Here is a 16221-nt window from a genome sequence, read left to right on the forward strand (position 1 = left end):
TTGGAATTTTTTTTTCTTCCGATGCCTACTCAGTGTGGTACTTTAATTGCACAGAGCATAAAGAAGAGTGGACTCTAGGCACAGAGAGAAATTGATCTCCATGTACTCACCTGGCTAAATGATCTTTGGAAAAGAGAAGACTGAGAGGGGACATGATAGCATTTTTCAGGTATCTAAAAGGGTGTCATAAGGAGGAGGGAGAAAACTTGTTCATCTTAGCCCCTAAGGATAGAACAAGAAGCAATGGGCTTAAACTGCAGCAAGGGACGTTTAGGTTGGACATTAGGAAAAAGTTCCTAACTGTCAGGGTGGTTAAACACTGGAATAAATTGCCTAGGGAGGTTGTGGAATCTCCATCTCTGGAGATATTTAGGAGTAGGTTAGATAAATGTCTATCAGGGATGGTCTAGGCAGTATTTGGACCTGCCATGAGGGCAGGGGACTGGACTCGATGACCTTTCGAGGTCCCTTCCAGTCCTAGAATCTATGAATCTATGAATAACCCTTTTCCTTCATCCACTGCAGTTTCTGTTGTCACACAGTAGGTCTTCAGTTCACGCCAACACATTCAATCACCTTAATGATCTGAACTATGTTATTCTAAAGCTATGGTGAATGACTGATTGACATCATGCAACTTTGATTCCTTTCCTCTCTTCTTCCTTTGAAATTCTCATAATGTTCCCAGGAAAACTTTTTCCAGTAAGGCCCATCTTGAAAGCCAGCTGGTTCATAGCAGATTTGATTAGGTGTGCCAGAGTAAATTTACTGGCCATATCCCTTATAGAATCTGCAGCAGCCCTGGAGGTGTAAGTCCATACACACTAGACCATGCTTTGCTTCAAATGTGCTATAAAAATATGTGTGCACATTATTTTTTATATCTGTGTTTTATTTTAGTTTTCTTAACATGGCAAACTCAATCACTATAGCAAGTTCATTAGGTGTCCTTAATTGCTAAGAGCACACTCAGAACGTATGGTAAACGCAACGTAATTGAGAACTAATTAACTTGTTATAGTTATCTCGTTATATGCCAATTAAACTTTTAAACATTCTTTCCGGTAGATAAAGGAACAATAAAATTCCATCGGGCCAAATTCAGAGCTGGGGTAAATGGGGCAACTCCAGTGACTTCAACTTGTTTTAAATTTCTCTCTCTCCTCTTTGTCCATAAAAAAGATCCACACAAACAAGGGAGGAGGTTGGGGGGATGACTGACTCTTCCACAGAAGCAGTGGAAATGTTTATGCTCAAACTGTTGTCAAAAGCAAACAAAATCAAGAATAATATTTTCTTTCACCTCTTACAGTCCAGTTATCTTAGGTGTTACTTGTAATAACAGGTAAAAAATATTCAAATCAGAAAGTGACTGTTATATTCACAGTGTCTCTTTAATGTTTGTGAAACATTTTGAAGGTGAAAAAATCAATTAAGTGTTAATTATTAAAATAAAAGGCAAACTCTCTGGGACTCTTGGAACTCACAGGAAAATCGCTGCATAGATTTATTTATCACTGTGAAAAGAGACATGGGTATGAACATACCACACGGGGGCAGGGGAAACTAATGAGATCTTCCCATCCTGGGAGATATTTCCCACTTTTTTTTTTCAAACTGAAATTGTATGAGGGAAAGGATTAATTCTGGAGCCAGAATATTATAATAATGAGAGCTGGGGAAGAGATCGTTAGGTGCTCATATACCATAGTGCTTCATGGACTGGATTAGATTAGATGAAATAATCTCTTGAAAGCAAAGAGGGTGGCACCTTTGGGATACTAGCCAGCCACGAAGAGCCAAATCCGGCCTTGGCAGGTACTTTGGGAGTTGAGTCTATTTATATCTAAGATGAATCTGGTCCAAAAAGTTTAAATTAGAGATGGGTCTGGGTAGGTCAAATTGTTTAAGACCATCATGCCTACCCACACATCCCCTAACTTTCCTCCAATCCCAAACTGAACCTGTCTTTTCTCTCCTTGCTATTTCCAGGAAGCTCCATGGTACAACGAGAAAGGCTGTTCTCAAGCGATTTTCCCACCCAACTTTTCCGTAGCCAAGACGACAAAACCCATCCAGAGACCTTTCAGGTATTTGCTGAATCTAAACATTTTGAAGGTCTCCTATAACTTCTGTGGTTTAAATCAGCACAATTCCCGGAGTGGAAAGAGTGTGATGTATGTTATGGAGGTTACTGGCAGCACACCAGAAGACTGGACTGCTCTCTCCTGTGCAGTTCCCCAAGATGTGCTAAAACAGCAGTGCTTGCACAGTCAAGTATTGTGTGTTTTTATTACATTTTTACAATGTTTTCATTACGTGCTTTTATTCTGTTGTTCTAAGCTGCTATAATGAAAGCTGGAGCGATAAAAGTTGATTGATCACTATATTTCCATGTATAAACGGAGATTTTTTTTCCCACTAGGAATGCGTGAACCTCATAAGGTTCATGAGTTTGACTGAATGCAAAGTCCAGGCATCAAATCCAGCTCTGGGGTAAACTCGCTGAGATCGAGACATTTACATTGATTTTTCTGAGTACTTGTCAAGTTATTGGGACATCAAGTTTGCAAAACTGGGCTGGAGATCTGGTGAGAAGGTCTACGTGAGATCTAGTGGTTTGTTTCATCCAAGCTTTTTTGTTAGTTTGGTATTATGTGGGTTCCCATGTCCTGAAATTCTAAAAACTAAAGGAGTTTTTATTTTAAAAATGCCATAGTTGACTTCAATGGGAGTTTTGGGTGCACAGGGAAAGCAGGCCCTTAGATAAGGATGTACGGTTTAGAGTTGAAGTCAAAGTAATTGTAATGGGTGGATTCCCTAGTTCTTCTTCAAGTGCTGATTTTTATGTGTGTAACACTGTGGAGTATGCATGAGCTCCTTGCATCTGAGACCATAGGATTCTTGCTAGCAATGTCCATTGGTCTGGCCTGTGTTCTTCTCCTCCTCATGCTCCAAACCAAGGGCATAAAGGGGTGATGTCAACAGACCACCTCTCCCATTCGTTCTCTACTGCCACATGGTCTGAATCAGAACCCTCCAGCATCCCAAGCTGTTCTTCTGTCTTCAAACCTGCAAATATTGTAGAGGTATTGTTAGTTAGATTTAGCTCTAGTTTTCCTAGAATTAATTTCTAGTTAGAACGTGGGGACTTCCCTTCCCCTTGGGGAACCCCCTTCCTTCCCAATACAGGACAGAGATTATGCCCCCACGCCTTTCCAGTCAGCAACAACCATGAACAGTGCCTTTATTGCTTGGGAGAAGCCTATTTTTCATGGAGTGTACCATTTGCTGCTCCTTTCCCAGCCTCACCCAGCAATCACATGAGTTCAGGCTTAGGAAACATCTCATGGATTGTGCAACGAGGCCCCAGTCTAATCCCAGGCAGGCCAGACCTGTGCTTTGGACAGAAGTGTTGAGAAGTGCGCCTCCTAGCACCATGACAAATTCCTCTTTCTTCCCTCATCAGGGACCACTCTCACGATGGGATACTCATCTAAGAGGTGGATTCCTTTTTCTGATGGGGAGCCGTAGATCTGGTGCCATATCAACATCAAGGAAAGGGTTTTCACTCCAAATACTTCCTGATCACTGTAGAGGAGCAGACTCACCCCTGCGGCGCCTCCTGCTGGTGACTCCAGGAATTAGCTCTTCCAGCATCCTGGAGTGCCCTCTGCAGACCAGTGGTCCGCCTGTCCTCTTCTGGCCCCCATGTCCCTCCCAGGACCCCGGTGCCCTTATCTGGGGGGGCTGCCCTCTGGCAGAACCCCTTTCCACTGGGTTTCCCCTCCCCGGGGAACCCTCATCCACTATCCCTACTCGCCTCAGGATAAGGCCACTGCCAGTCACCAACTAGCCCCCGCTCTCTGGGGCAGACTGCAGTATAGGCCACTCATCATCGGCAAGGTTGGGTTTGGACCTGCTGCCTTGGCCTAGCCCTGGGCTGCCCTCTGCAACCCCCAGTACCCCTTGGCCTTCTGCTAGGCCACAGCCTGGGGCTTTCCAGGCTGGAGCTCCCTAGCTCCTCTGCCTTTCCCCAGCCCTGCTCCACTCAGGTACCCTGTCTCTAGATCCCTGCAGCCAGGCCCTTCTCTCTCTGAACGGAGAGAGAGAGACTCTTGAGCTCCTGGCTCCCAGCCTCTTATATAGGGCCAGCTGAGGCCTGATTGGGGCGTGGCCCAGCTGTGGCTGCTTCCCCAATCAGCCCAGCTTTTAGAGCTGCAGCCCTCTGCCAGGGCTGTTTTAAGCCCTTCCCGGCAGGAGCGGGGTAGCCACCCCGCTACAATCACCAAGAAAAAAGGGAAGATGGAGACCCATCCTGAATCTTCAGCAACTCAATGTTTTTATCTGCAAGTTGAGGATTTGGATGGTCACCCGGGATGCTCAATAATCCCATCAATAATCCCATCCCTAGACAGAGACAGTTGTTCATAATGCTCAACACGAAGGATGCCTATTTTCACATAGGCATTCATCCCTCCCACAGGAGGTTCCTCAGGTTTGTCGTAGGTCCCAACAACTACCAATACAGGGCACTTCCCTTCAGAGTAGTAACTGTACCCAGTCCGTTTGCAAAAGTATTCTCAGTAGTAGCACACATGTTTGTCACAATGGCTTGACTGTCTTTCCATACCTAGATGATTGGCTTTTGATGGGAAGGTCCTGGCTGGAAGTTCTGACCTCATTCTTCTGGCATCACTTGGAATCTGTGTGAATACAGAAAAGTCTGTCCTGATTCCAACACAAATTATACAATCCAGAGGAGTGGCTCTGGATTCTATCCGAGCAAGAGCTTGTCTTCCCATAGGCAGATTCCAATCAATGAACAATCTAATCAATCAAGTAAGAAACCAAAGACATCAGTTCATTCCTGCCTTATCCTTTTAGGCCACATGGCATCATGTGCCTATGCAACACCTTTCGCAAGGCTTCTCTCCAGTATCTGCTGGCTTGGCTTCGAACAGTTTATGTGCCGAGCAAAAACAGCATAGACAAATTAGTAATAATCTCCTCCAATGTGAAGGAACTTCTAACTTGGTGGGCAAACTAGGAAAGTTTGTGTGGGAGTTCACTTCCTTCTTCCACACCTGAGAGACCCTTGATCACAGACACATCACTGTGAGGTTGGGGCACCCCCCTGGATGAGCACAGACACATAGACTCCTTGGGAGGCCAGAATGCAAATAAACCTGCCAGGGCTGAGAGCTGTCTGGGAAGCCTGAACGATGCTACACCAGTGCAAGCCCCAAGTACAGATGTGCAGTTGCAGCCCTGGTGTAATATAGGGCTGGTATTGGTGTGGCTTAGTCTAGTTTGAAACTAGGGTGAGCAATTCTGGTATAATGTTATTACACTGGTGTCTAGCTACACCAGTACAATATCTCCGGTATAAAACATGCTCTCCTTTAGGATCTATGGGAGTTCAGCACCTCACAGGATTGGTCCCTTAGCTTCTTGATGAATATATCTGTGCAGTTAGTACAATCTGCTTCTCCATCCAGCTTCAGTACAAATTTCCAGGCTAAAGAAGTCTTATCTGCCACTGATGCCATTAAACATTGATTCTTGTCTTTCTTGTACGGTGTCTTAGACTACATCTACACTACAGCCAGGATCGACGCCCTGAGATCGATCCACCACCGGTCGATTTAGTGGGTCATACTCTGTAATTCTTCCTTCACTGGACCCCCAGACCATGCTCCAGAGACTGCAATTCATTGTGAAATGCCTCTGCCAGGGTTCTTGCACCTAATAGAGCCTTTTACCCTGATAGTTTAGAGATGTCTATAAAGTCGATGAGCATCGGTGTTCAAAATTCCATATGGAGGCCCACGAGTGGGTAGGACAGAACACAAAAAGGGCACGAGATGATGTGTGCACCAGGAGGGGAGATGCCAGGGCTTTTTAGGAAGTACATGACAAGGATCTGGATTTCTTAGCAGGCTCACAGCTGTGATTTATTCATAGGAAGAAGGAAGGGAAATCTTTCCGCTTCCCCATTCTAAAACTCTCTGTTCCCTGACTTTAATCATTCACAAACCTCCCAAGAAGGAGATGTATATCTCCACCCTCCATAGAGTATTCTGCGGCTTGTGTTATTGTTTGCTAAATATATTGTGGCACACTGTTTACTTCACTCTGCAGCCTCAAGAGTGTCTCTGCTCTAGGAATTTCATAAATAAATCACTAGGTCAGGAAGTCTCCTTCTTTCTCCCTCTCACACCCTCCCCTCTGTATTTGTACAGATCACTTAAACCTGCCATGCATGTTACTTCTAATTGCTCCCTTCTGATGGTATCGCTGTGTACTAGGCTTAATCCAGCAGAAGATCGATCATTCATACTCTGGACCACAAAGGACCCTCATGATCTAATACCATAGTACAATCAGATTTAGATATTACCTGAATTTAAGTTTGTTTCCCTGGTAATGTAGACATCTAAACCTCCAGACCCAGTGTTCAAAGGAGTGGGTTTTCAGGGGCTCAGTACCACGGCGGGCCCAGATATTCAAAATTATCTCAGCTCCCATTTAGGCACCTGAATAACAGTAGGATTTTCAAAAGTACCCAGCCCCAACTGCTCCCTTTGTGACTTAGGGTACGTCCAGACTGCCCGCCGTATCGGCAGGTAGCGATCGATTTATCGGGGATCGACATGTCACGTCTCATTAAGACACGATATATCGATCCCCGAACGCGCTCCCTGTTGACTCCGGAACTCCACCGGAGCGAGCGGCGGTAGCGGAGTCGATGGGGGAGCTGCGGCCATTGATCCCGCGCCATGAGGATGGGAGGTAAGTTGGAATAAGATATGTCGACTTCAGCTACGGTATTCCCATAGCTGAAGTTGCGTATCTTACATCGACACCCCCCTCCCCCAGTGTAGACCAGGCCTTACGTGCATCCAACATACTAAACTCTTTTGAAAATCTGGCCATAAGTAATTGTTCTCAGGTCTCCCCATTAGTCTTTCTCAAGACTAAACATGTCCAGTTTTTTTAAATCTTTCCTTATAGATCAGGTTTTCTGACCTGGCTTTCAACACAGCTGTAAAGAGTGACTGAGTTTCTGCCAAGTTCAGGACAAGATGAACTACTGTAATCTTTCTAGTATAGAAAGACCAGAACCAGAACTTTAAATCCCAAAATGCCCCTGAAACTCAGACATAAACATCATGATTAGGGTTTAGTACAATATCAAGCCAAAGAGGAATATCACCTCCTAACAGCTCTGAACTGGGATGAGGACGAAATCCAGGTCTGAATTTTGTATCTGAAGCCCTTCTATGTTAACTAGTCACTTTAAAGCTATCAGTGTAGAGGAGAAATAATAACCAGTTGGGGTTTATTTTGTGCAAAGTGCTGTTAAATTTGAATCACTGCAGGTTGTCTATAGAAAATATAAGTATTATACACACACACATCACACAATCCAGTCCGATTAATTGAAAATATGGTCTTGTTTAGCCTGATTTCATTATAGTGCAAGGTGCCAATATGTTATTGCTCTTATGAATGAGTTTTACTTCTAAATCAGCAGGCTGACCCACTGAATGTGTACAACTCCGGGCCTACGTGAGCGACAGTCGCACCTCCAGTTGTAACATAGGCTTTGTCTACACTACCAAGTTTTGTCAACAAAACTTAATGTTGACACCCGAAAGTCGATAAAACAAAAATCACCAAAGGGTGTTCACACTGGCTCCCTCTGTCGACAGATCATGTCCATGTTGTGGGCACCATCGTCGACAGTGTGAGCAATGCATTATGGGTATGTATCCCACAGTGCAGTGTTGTGGGAAGGCAGAGCTGATCCCTGTGCATCTTGGGAGGATTCCCTCCAAGTTCTCCCACAGCCTTCTCAGCTGCCAGGAACAGCATCATGAGTAGCTCTGGGAGCAAACCGTGCTGAGGAACGTCAAAGCAGCCAGCAGTCTCTCCTCCCACCCTCCCTATGACAGCAATCTGCTTGCCACTGTGTTCTTAGTGCAGGGCAGAACAAGAGCATTCCAGTGATTTTCTCTTTGTTCCCCAAACGGAGCAGCACCTTCAGCTGTCAGATACTTCCTGCAGCTTTGAAAGAGCAGAGCGATCAGGGCAGGCATTGTGGGATACTGGCAGAAGCCAATTCTGTCGACAAAACAAACAGCAGTGTCTACACTGGCTCTTTGTCGACAATAAAGGAAGGGGAAAAGAAAAAAAGTCTCTTGCGGGGTGGAGGTTTTTTGTGGCTGAAACCTGGCGTTTTTCCTGAGAAAGGCGCATTGCAGTGTTGTTGCCAAAAGGCAGTTTGGGGCCACAAAACTTGGTAATGTAGACAAAGCCATAGACAAGAATAAGGCTGAAGTGTGTAGGCTCAGGGTAAGCAGGGAATAGAACAGGTAACTCTTGTGCTTTTTCTACAGCAACATGATCTATGAAAGGCTCCTTTGTTTGTTTGTTTGTTTGGCTCTATGTAAGGAAAATTTGCAAATGCAAATTTCTCTTTGACTGCTTCCATGAGCCTGTGGAGCTGACACTGGCTTTGAACTTAGTGGATTTGCTCTCTTTGGTTGTGGAGGTTTACAAGGGTCGATGAAAACGCAGCAAGAACCAACATTCTTTAAAGTTAAAGCCTCCTCCCGCTTGTTTCCTTCTCTTTCTCACTGCCTTGGGCACCTCTGTGACCCTGTGCTCATCAAGCATGATCAAAACATTCCCAAGTTCATGGCCCCCATGAGAGAATGTTCCCCACCCACTACACACACACTGCCACCTGGTGGTTTGATAATCCATCAAAGCATGACAGCAACAAAGAGGACCAATGCAAATCTGGGGATTTCAGCCAAATGCCATTAACGCTGCATTTAAAAACTTGACATCTGACAGTACTCAAATATGTTCCACCTTCCCAAATTGGAGGTGCCCTGTTAGAGATGCATAAACTGCCAGGCTATAATGGATTGGGTACAGTGCCAGCTGTGCAGATGCATTTGGAAATATCACTACATTAGCATCAGTCTCAGATAACAGGAGGTACAATTGTCACACGTTTTCTACCTTTTTCAGGTTTTTGTGTGTCTAATTGAGGAGGAGGAGAACGGACCTTATCTCTTGTGACTAGTGGTGGCACAACTGAAACAATTGTTTTTGTTACCAGGTGGAAAGCTTTTCACATGCAAATTATCAATATCATTGCAACATAGTGTTTTTATTCATCGAAAACAGTTTAGCTGGCCGAAAAGAAAAAAAAATAATAAAAAGAAAGATTAATCTTGTTTTATATCAAACATTACACTCTGACAACAGTGAGTTGTACATGATGAAATGTTGGGATGGATCACCCCATTTTGCAATTTCCTATAGGAGAGAAAAAACAAAGGAGAATAATGGACAATTATCTGTTTTGGACATTCATGCCAAACAACAGTCAAGTGGCTGTTTATGCAGGCTTTTTATTTTCTCTTTTTCCCCATCAGAGAAATTAGTACATTTTTATAGTTGTGTATTTTATTGTCTCTTCATTGTTTACAATTCCCTCTCAGAGGCTGGGAAAATCAGGTCACGTTCCCTACTGATTCCGTCCTTTGCTATTGATTTTTACTTCCAGAAAATCCTAATAGAGCTTGAAATTAATACAATTTAATTTTGCGCTCTCCATTTATTTTGTGCCAATGAGGATCTTCGCTGCTGTTGCACAGCTCTAGGTGTAGAGAATATGGCAGAGGTCGACTCCTGAGGACAATAAACACTGGGAAGAGGAGTGCGTTGATATTTTACACTCTCCATCCCAAAACAATGAGGATCATTTGCTCCAGCCCAGTGAACCAGGTATAAATATTCCTCTCTTGGATGGTTCATCCAAAAATGGAATTTAGAGGGCCAGATTCTAATCTGGAATAAATCAACCCAGTTCCCTTGATTTTAACCTGCATCAGATTACCCCAACTGAGAATCGGACTCGATATGTCTTGCCTCTTAAGTGAAGAACACATTTCTAGACCCATGAGCCAAGTCATCCAATGATCTCAAAGCACTTTGGGAGCAGCAAAGTATCTCTGTGAGGTGGGTAAGTATTGTTTTGCATATAGTTAAACTGAGGCACAGTTTGAGTGACTTTGTCCAAAGTCAAACAGATCTGGGAAAAGAACCTAGGTCTCCTGGTTCCCGGTGCCTTGCTCTGCTCACTGGAAGGCTGCTTAGGCATGATTAGGTGTGGATCCGTTCACCAACCAAAGATGCAATGGATTCTTTCTGCAAGAGTGGGGTTTATGCAGAAGTGGGCTCTGCTATGTATGACAAGAGCCTTCGGGAGAAGACTGGGGACACTGAACCTTGCCAAATCTGCACTGCTGCTTCCTGCTAATGAACTTAGAAAGTACGCTTATTAAGTTTGCAGATGATACCAAACTGGGAGGGATTGCAACTGCTTTGGAGGATAGGGTCAAAACTCAAAATGATCTGGACAAATTGGAGAAATGGTCTGAGGTAAACAGGATGAAGTTTAATAAAGACAAATGCAAAGTGCTCCACTTAGGAAGGAACAATCCGTTTCACACATACAGAATGGGAAGAGACGGTCTAGGAAGGAGTATGGCAGAAAGGGATCTAGGGGTTATAGTGGACCACAAGCTAAATATGAGTCAACAGTGTGGTGCTGTTGCGAAAAAAGCAAACATGATTCTGGGATGCATTAACAGGTGTGTTTTGAGCAAGACACGAGAAGTCATTCTTCTGCTGTACTCCGCGCTGGTTAGGCCTCAGCTGGAGTATTGTGTCCAGTTCTGGGCACCGCATTTCAAGAAAGATGTGGAGAAATTGGAAAGGGTCCAGAGAAGAGCAACAAGAATGATTAAGGGTCTAGAGAACATGACCTATGAAGGAAGGCTGAAAGAATTGGGTTTAGTTTGGAAAAGAGAAGACTGAGAGGGGACATAACAGCAGTTTTCAGGTATCTAAAAGGGTGTCATAAGGAGGTGGGAGAAAACTTAGCCTCTAAGGATAGAACAAGAAGCAATGGGATTAAACTGTAGCAAGGGAGGTTTAGGTTGGACATTAGGAAAAAGTTCCTAACTGTCAGGGTGGTTAAACATTGGAATAAACTGCCTAGGGAGGTTGTGGAATCTCCATCTCTGGAGATATTTAAGAGTAGGTTAGATAAATGTCTATCAGGGATGGTCTAGACAGTATTTGGTCCTGCCCTGAGGGCAGGGGACTGGACTCGATGACCTCTCGAGGTCCCTTCCAGTCCTAGAGGCTATGAATCTATAAACTTGTTGGGGAGGAACAGACACTTCCTGCCCTGTGGGAGATGTTTCACTTTTTCAGAAGGCCTGAGGCTTTCACTGGAGGAAGCGCCTGGAGGCAGGTTATAGTGTTGATAATGAGGCTATGAAAGGTTGTGGCCCTGGTTAATTTGTCATGCCTGTTTATCACGTCACCACACTGTTTAGCTGTATAAAATGGACTGTAAACTTTGTTCATTTGGGGCTGACAGCTATGATAAAGGTTATGTGCATTTTACAGCTTTGCAGATTTGAAGGAGAAAGGTCTCACTGCACAAGGACTTATCATTCATCATATCGCAGAAGACACTATTAGATCATTTTGTCTGTCCCTCCCCTGCCAGTTCAGGACGCCACTGCTTGGTGACTCCTGCTCAGGTTAAAGACTTGGTTTTACATATGTAGAACTTCAGCTCTCTCTGCACATCTGTGTCTTTCACATCTGCATTCTAAATCCACCATCTCTCCTCAAGTTGTCGGTTAACATCCCTAGAGAGTTAACTGTTATTTCTTGAATCTTTGGAGCTCTTGTATGGGAATTTGGTTAATACAAACTGATATTTATAAAAGGTCAAAAGGAAATGTAAAAGTGTCTTTTCTTCCTTTTCCTTTCCTTCAAAGCAGCGAATGCAACATTGTATAAAGAAGTTGCTTTTGCCACTATGCAAAGATTATAATTTTTTCCAGTATACCCAATTTTATTTAGTGCAGAATTCTAGGAGTGGAGAAGTATTCTCCAAATTACCAGAGGCAAGATGATATAATAGTCTTTTATTCTATTTCAGAACATATTACTCTTCCTTTACGGACTGTTTTCCATAGTTTGCTCTAATCTTCCTGCAACCTGTCTTGTAGAGGAGATATAAAATTGAGGCCCTGACGGTTTATGGATTCCAATCCTGCCACATTTGTGCACCTGCTTAATTTTAAGTGGGCGAATAGTCCCAGTGGCTTCAATATACAGTGTGACTAAGAGCTGCAGAATCAGGCCCATTGTTTGTGACGCACTTCGGGATAAATACAATATCTTCAACAGAGGGTGTGTTAAACCCAAATCTTGCAACATCCTTTGTGGGAGAGTCTCAGACGCCTCCAGAAGGACTGTGTGCAGGCTGAAATATACTGTACTATGCTCTGTTTCTGTTATACTGATTTTGTGCCTATATTCAAGGCTGCTGTACTAGACATTTAGACCTAACTAATGCAGTAAGTTCCCCAGATTTATGTCACAGCTGCATGGAGTTATGTGACATTATGTGACTATGTTAATCAGTTACAAAACAAGTCAGTAAATTGCCTGGCTCCTTAACCCATGGAATCCAGGGAGCCAGACACCATCCTTCATCCAGGATATTAGCTCCCTCTCCAATACTGGATCCAATTCAAGGTTCTGGTCCTCATAGCCAATGCCTGACCACCTATAGAATGGTCTTTCCCGCTGCAGCGCTCCAAGAACACGCCATCAATAGGCACGAGGCAGCCAATGGCACCAAGAGCAAGATTCTGCAGAGTTCTCTGTGAAAGTACCTAACTATGGATCTCCCTGGTATAGGACGTCAAACTCAACTCACAATGTGCCTCCTTCAGGGCCTGATTGTGTTTCCACTGCAGTCAATAGCAGGGTTCCTATTGACTGACTTAGTGGCAGCTGGTGAAGACCCAGAGCAGGCATCTATTTACACAAGTCTCTCCTTAGCAGAAGAGATGATGCTCCAGCCAACAAGCCCCATTCCCTAATAAAGTCCTCACCCAGACAGACAAACAGCCTATGGCGTATGACTCCTGCCACAAGCAGAGCATAGAATCCTGCCCTCCTACTCAGACCGCTCTGAGGATGTTCTGGTATTCAGCCAATGGGGCTGGCACACTCTAAACAGAAGGATCAGACAGAAGGGACTGAAGCACCATCTGGGGTGGACCCTGAGGAGCAGAGCTTCTGTACCACTAGAGCTTCGCATAGCCGGGGAAAGTGCCTAACGTGTGGTGTTCCTAAGACTCACAGGAGGAGAGCTCCACTCCTGTTCCTCTTAGGAATCCCAGATGCCAGCCATCATACTATCCAGCCTCCCTCTCAAAGCCCCTTTTCACCGCACGCGCTACAGCCCATTTGTGAGGCTAGCCACGCAGCCCATTTCCTGTGGAGCCTCAAGATGGGGTGGGCGGAGACGCTGAGGAAATGGAAATTGAAAGGAAAACGAGACCTTTTTTTCTGGATTGCTGCAGAGGGGAAATTATGGAGCTATTTCCACTACCACAAAGTCTTATTAAACCCAAAGGTCTCGCTAGGCTCCATTATGAATACTGTTTACAGAGTCTAAATCTACTGGATATGCTCTTCTAGTATATACAGAGGCACAGTGTAATTGTACTGGACTGGCCTATGCTGTATTTTAACCTATAAATGCACAGTACCTGATGGTTTGTTCCCCCTATTTACAATTATATTCCATTTCAAAAGCCCAGCTCCCACAGGAGGCTATGAAAGGGCATCAGGTACAAAAAGATCCCCACCCCCACCCCCCGCTGCCTCTTTAATATCGGCATCTAGTACTAGGGGAACACCCCATATTCCCCTGGCTACACACAAAAAATTGTGCCACTTTAACTATACTGGTGTAGTTATATTGGTACAGCCCTCCACATACACGCAGTTATAGTGCTAGCCATGTTTGATCAGTGTACCTTAGTTCCATATAACTGCATCCACATCAGGATTTGTACCAGAATATCTCTATTAATAAAAAGATCACACCCCTACTCGACATAGCTATACCAGTACAAAATTGAGTGTAGAACAGAAAATGGCAGTTCTCCAAGTGGCCCCATTTAATAACCCTGTCTTGCTTAATAGTCATCCTATTCAGGCTAAAGATGCTGTTTAAATATGTAAGCAATTAGTCTCTCTCTCTCTCTCCCCCTTATCTACCCCACCCAATCTGTGCCTCTTGTATCTGCTGCATTATAATCCACTGCATACCTCTCCAGTTTGGTGGCAAGTGTAACACCAGATAGTTCACTGTTCTATCCAGCAACCTTTAGATCAATTGCAACAAGCCTGGGTTTTAGACACAGCAAGCCAGCTTGGCCTTAGCTAACCCCATTGCATTATTGGCCCTTTATCTCCATGGCAGGATCCATCCTGGAAACATAGCCTCATAGATGACAGGGCTGGAAGGCAAGGACCTCTTGGGTCATTCTCTGGTTCAACCCCTCCTCCTTTTCCTCTCCTCCCACCCCCTCACACCCACACCCACACCCATCACAACCCTGCCTATGAAAGAAATTGCAGCTCTAACCCCAGCAGCCATTTCTCTCCAGCATAGAAACTAAGATTCTGGCTGTAGCTTGCAGCAGGTTACTGGGGCTGGTTGTGTGACAGACACCTCTAGGTCTCTGGGACGTAAAACTATTGTGTTCCTTTGCTGGTAAACACAATGGGCCAAATTAATCCCTGATGTAACTCTAGTGAGCTTGAGTCACACCAGGACAATAATGTATTATTACAAAAGCAGCATCACACTTTTCAAATATTTATTTTCCCCATGTTATATATTAATACTAATAAGGAATGTTAATAATGAATCATATATTTTATGTTTAGATAGTGCTCTTTATCCCAAAGGACTCCATTTAATGTATACATTAGACAAGAAGGGGAAAGGTACAATCACTCCTGTAATAAATGTGATTATAATAATCATCATTATTAATAGTATATTTTGTCCGAAACCTGCCACCAGTTGGCACTCCCTCCAATACACGCATAAGCAATTGTCCTGCAAAAATTCCTCCAACGCCTATATTTATGTGTGCAGATTGTGTACACAGGAAGACTGGTGCACACATCATTTTGTAGGTGCAAAATACTTCCATGGGCATTTTTGCCAGTACATATCTAGAGGGCTTGGCTATAAAATTTGGATCCCTGTGCAATGGGGTCCTGGTCCATGATAGGTGATAGGGTAATACAAATAATAAGTAATCTAGTGCCTTTCATCTGAGGGTCTCCTACCACTTAGCAGACAGTAATGAAGGAAGGAAGATCACACCCCCTGAGCAGGGGTAAGTTTTAATCATATAAGTCCATCTTCTGTACATAGTAGATCTCACATGGGTCCATAAGGAGTGGCCAGAGGTTCTGCCTATGCCGGGGTATAGCACCTCCAATGCCATGAGGTGTGTGTGGATCTGCCCCACACTTATGAAGCATTTGCCCCTGCCCACACCTCCACCTGCCCTTGTCTGTGTCAGGGGAGTGCAGGCAAGAGCTCAGTGCTGTCCCCAGGTGCTGGTCTGTGTGTCAGACAAACTTTGAGGGGGGGGGGGAGAGGGACGGAGGGAGGGAAGAAGGGAATACATTTCCCAGTCTCTGTCTCCTTCCCTCCCTCCCTCCCTCCCTCTCTCAGCGTCAGGGAGGGTGGGAAAAGCGCTCTCCTGCTCCTTTGCAAAGAGGGGACCGGGCTCTGCCAGCAGCCCCTGCCCACCCCCGGGCTGCAGGGAAGGGCGAAGAAGGAGCGAACCCGGCGAGTCGGGCAGGGGGTGGGGGCGTTTCTCGGGCGAGCCCCCGAGCTGCTGGCACTCCCGGGGGGTTCCGCCCAGGACCCCAGAGCGGCTCCCCAGCCAGCCGCCCCCCGCCCCCGGCCAGGAGCCATGCAGCTGCCGTGCCGGAGCTGGGCGCTGGCGCTGCTCACCCTGCTCGTGGGCTTCCTCATCTTCGTGGACATCTCGGAGCTCGAGGAGGAGGAGAGCGGGTAAGCAGCCCCGCGCCCTGCCCCGCCGCCTGCCGCCGGGGAGCCGGCTCCGGGACGGCGCTCGGGAGGCACCGGTGGGCGCTGGGCTGTCTGCAGGGGGGTCGACTGCCCGGAGGAAAGGGGGTGCTCCGTGCTGGAGGGAACAGGGTGCCGGGGAGGGTGCTGGGGGAGGAGAGAGGTGCCGGGGGGGGGGCTGGGGGGGGGGG

The 16221-nt window shown here is 45.4% G+C and overlaps 1 protein-coding gene and 1 long non-coding RNA gene across 2 annotated transcripts in view; one reads left to right on the plus strand and one right to left on the minus strand.

Moving 5' to 3' along the window:
* Positions 1–499: 499 nt before the first annotated feature.
* Positions 500–16175, minus strand: LOC117884384. The gene is made up of 3 exons (XR_004647552.1): positions 15956–16175; positions 4634–4706; positions 500–3072 (listed from the first exon to the last, which is right to left on the minus strand). It is a non-coding gene; the product is annotated as an uncharacterized LOC117884384 (long non-coding RNA).
* ST8SIA2 (ST8 alpha-N-acetyl-neuraminide alpha-2,8-sialyltransferase 2) overlaps positions 15729–16221 on the plus strand; it is a 42259-nt gene continuing 41766 nt past the window's right edge. The window contains exon 1 of the mRNA XM_034784745.1: positions 15729–16015. Within this exon, the coding sequence (XP_034640636.1) occupies positions 15915–16015 (101 nt within the window). The 5' untranslated portion in view covers positions 15729–15914. The remainder of the gene's footprint in view (positions 16016–16221) is intronic.

The sequence above is a fragment of the Trachemys scripta genome, chromosome 10 (genome assembly GCF_013100865.1).
Source record: "Trachemys scripta elegans isolate TJP31775 chromosome 10, CAS_Tse_1.0, whole genome shotgun sequence".
NCBI lineage: Eukaryota > Metazoa > Chordata > Testudines > Emydidae > Trachemys > Trachemys scripta.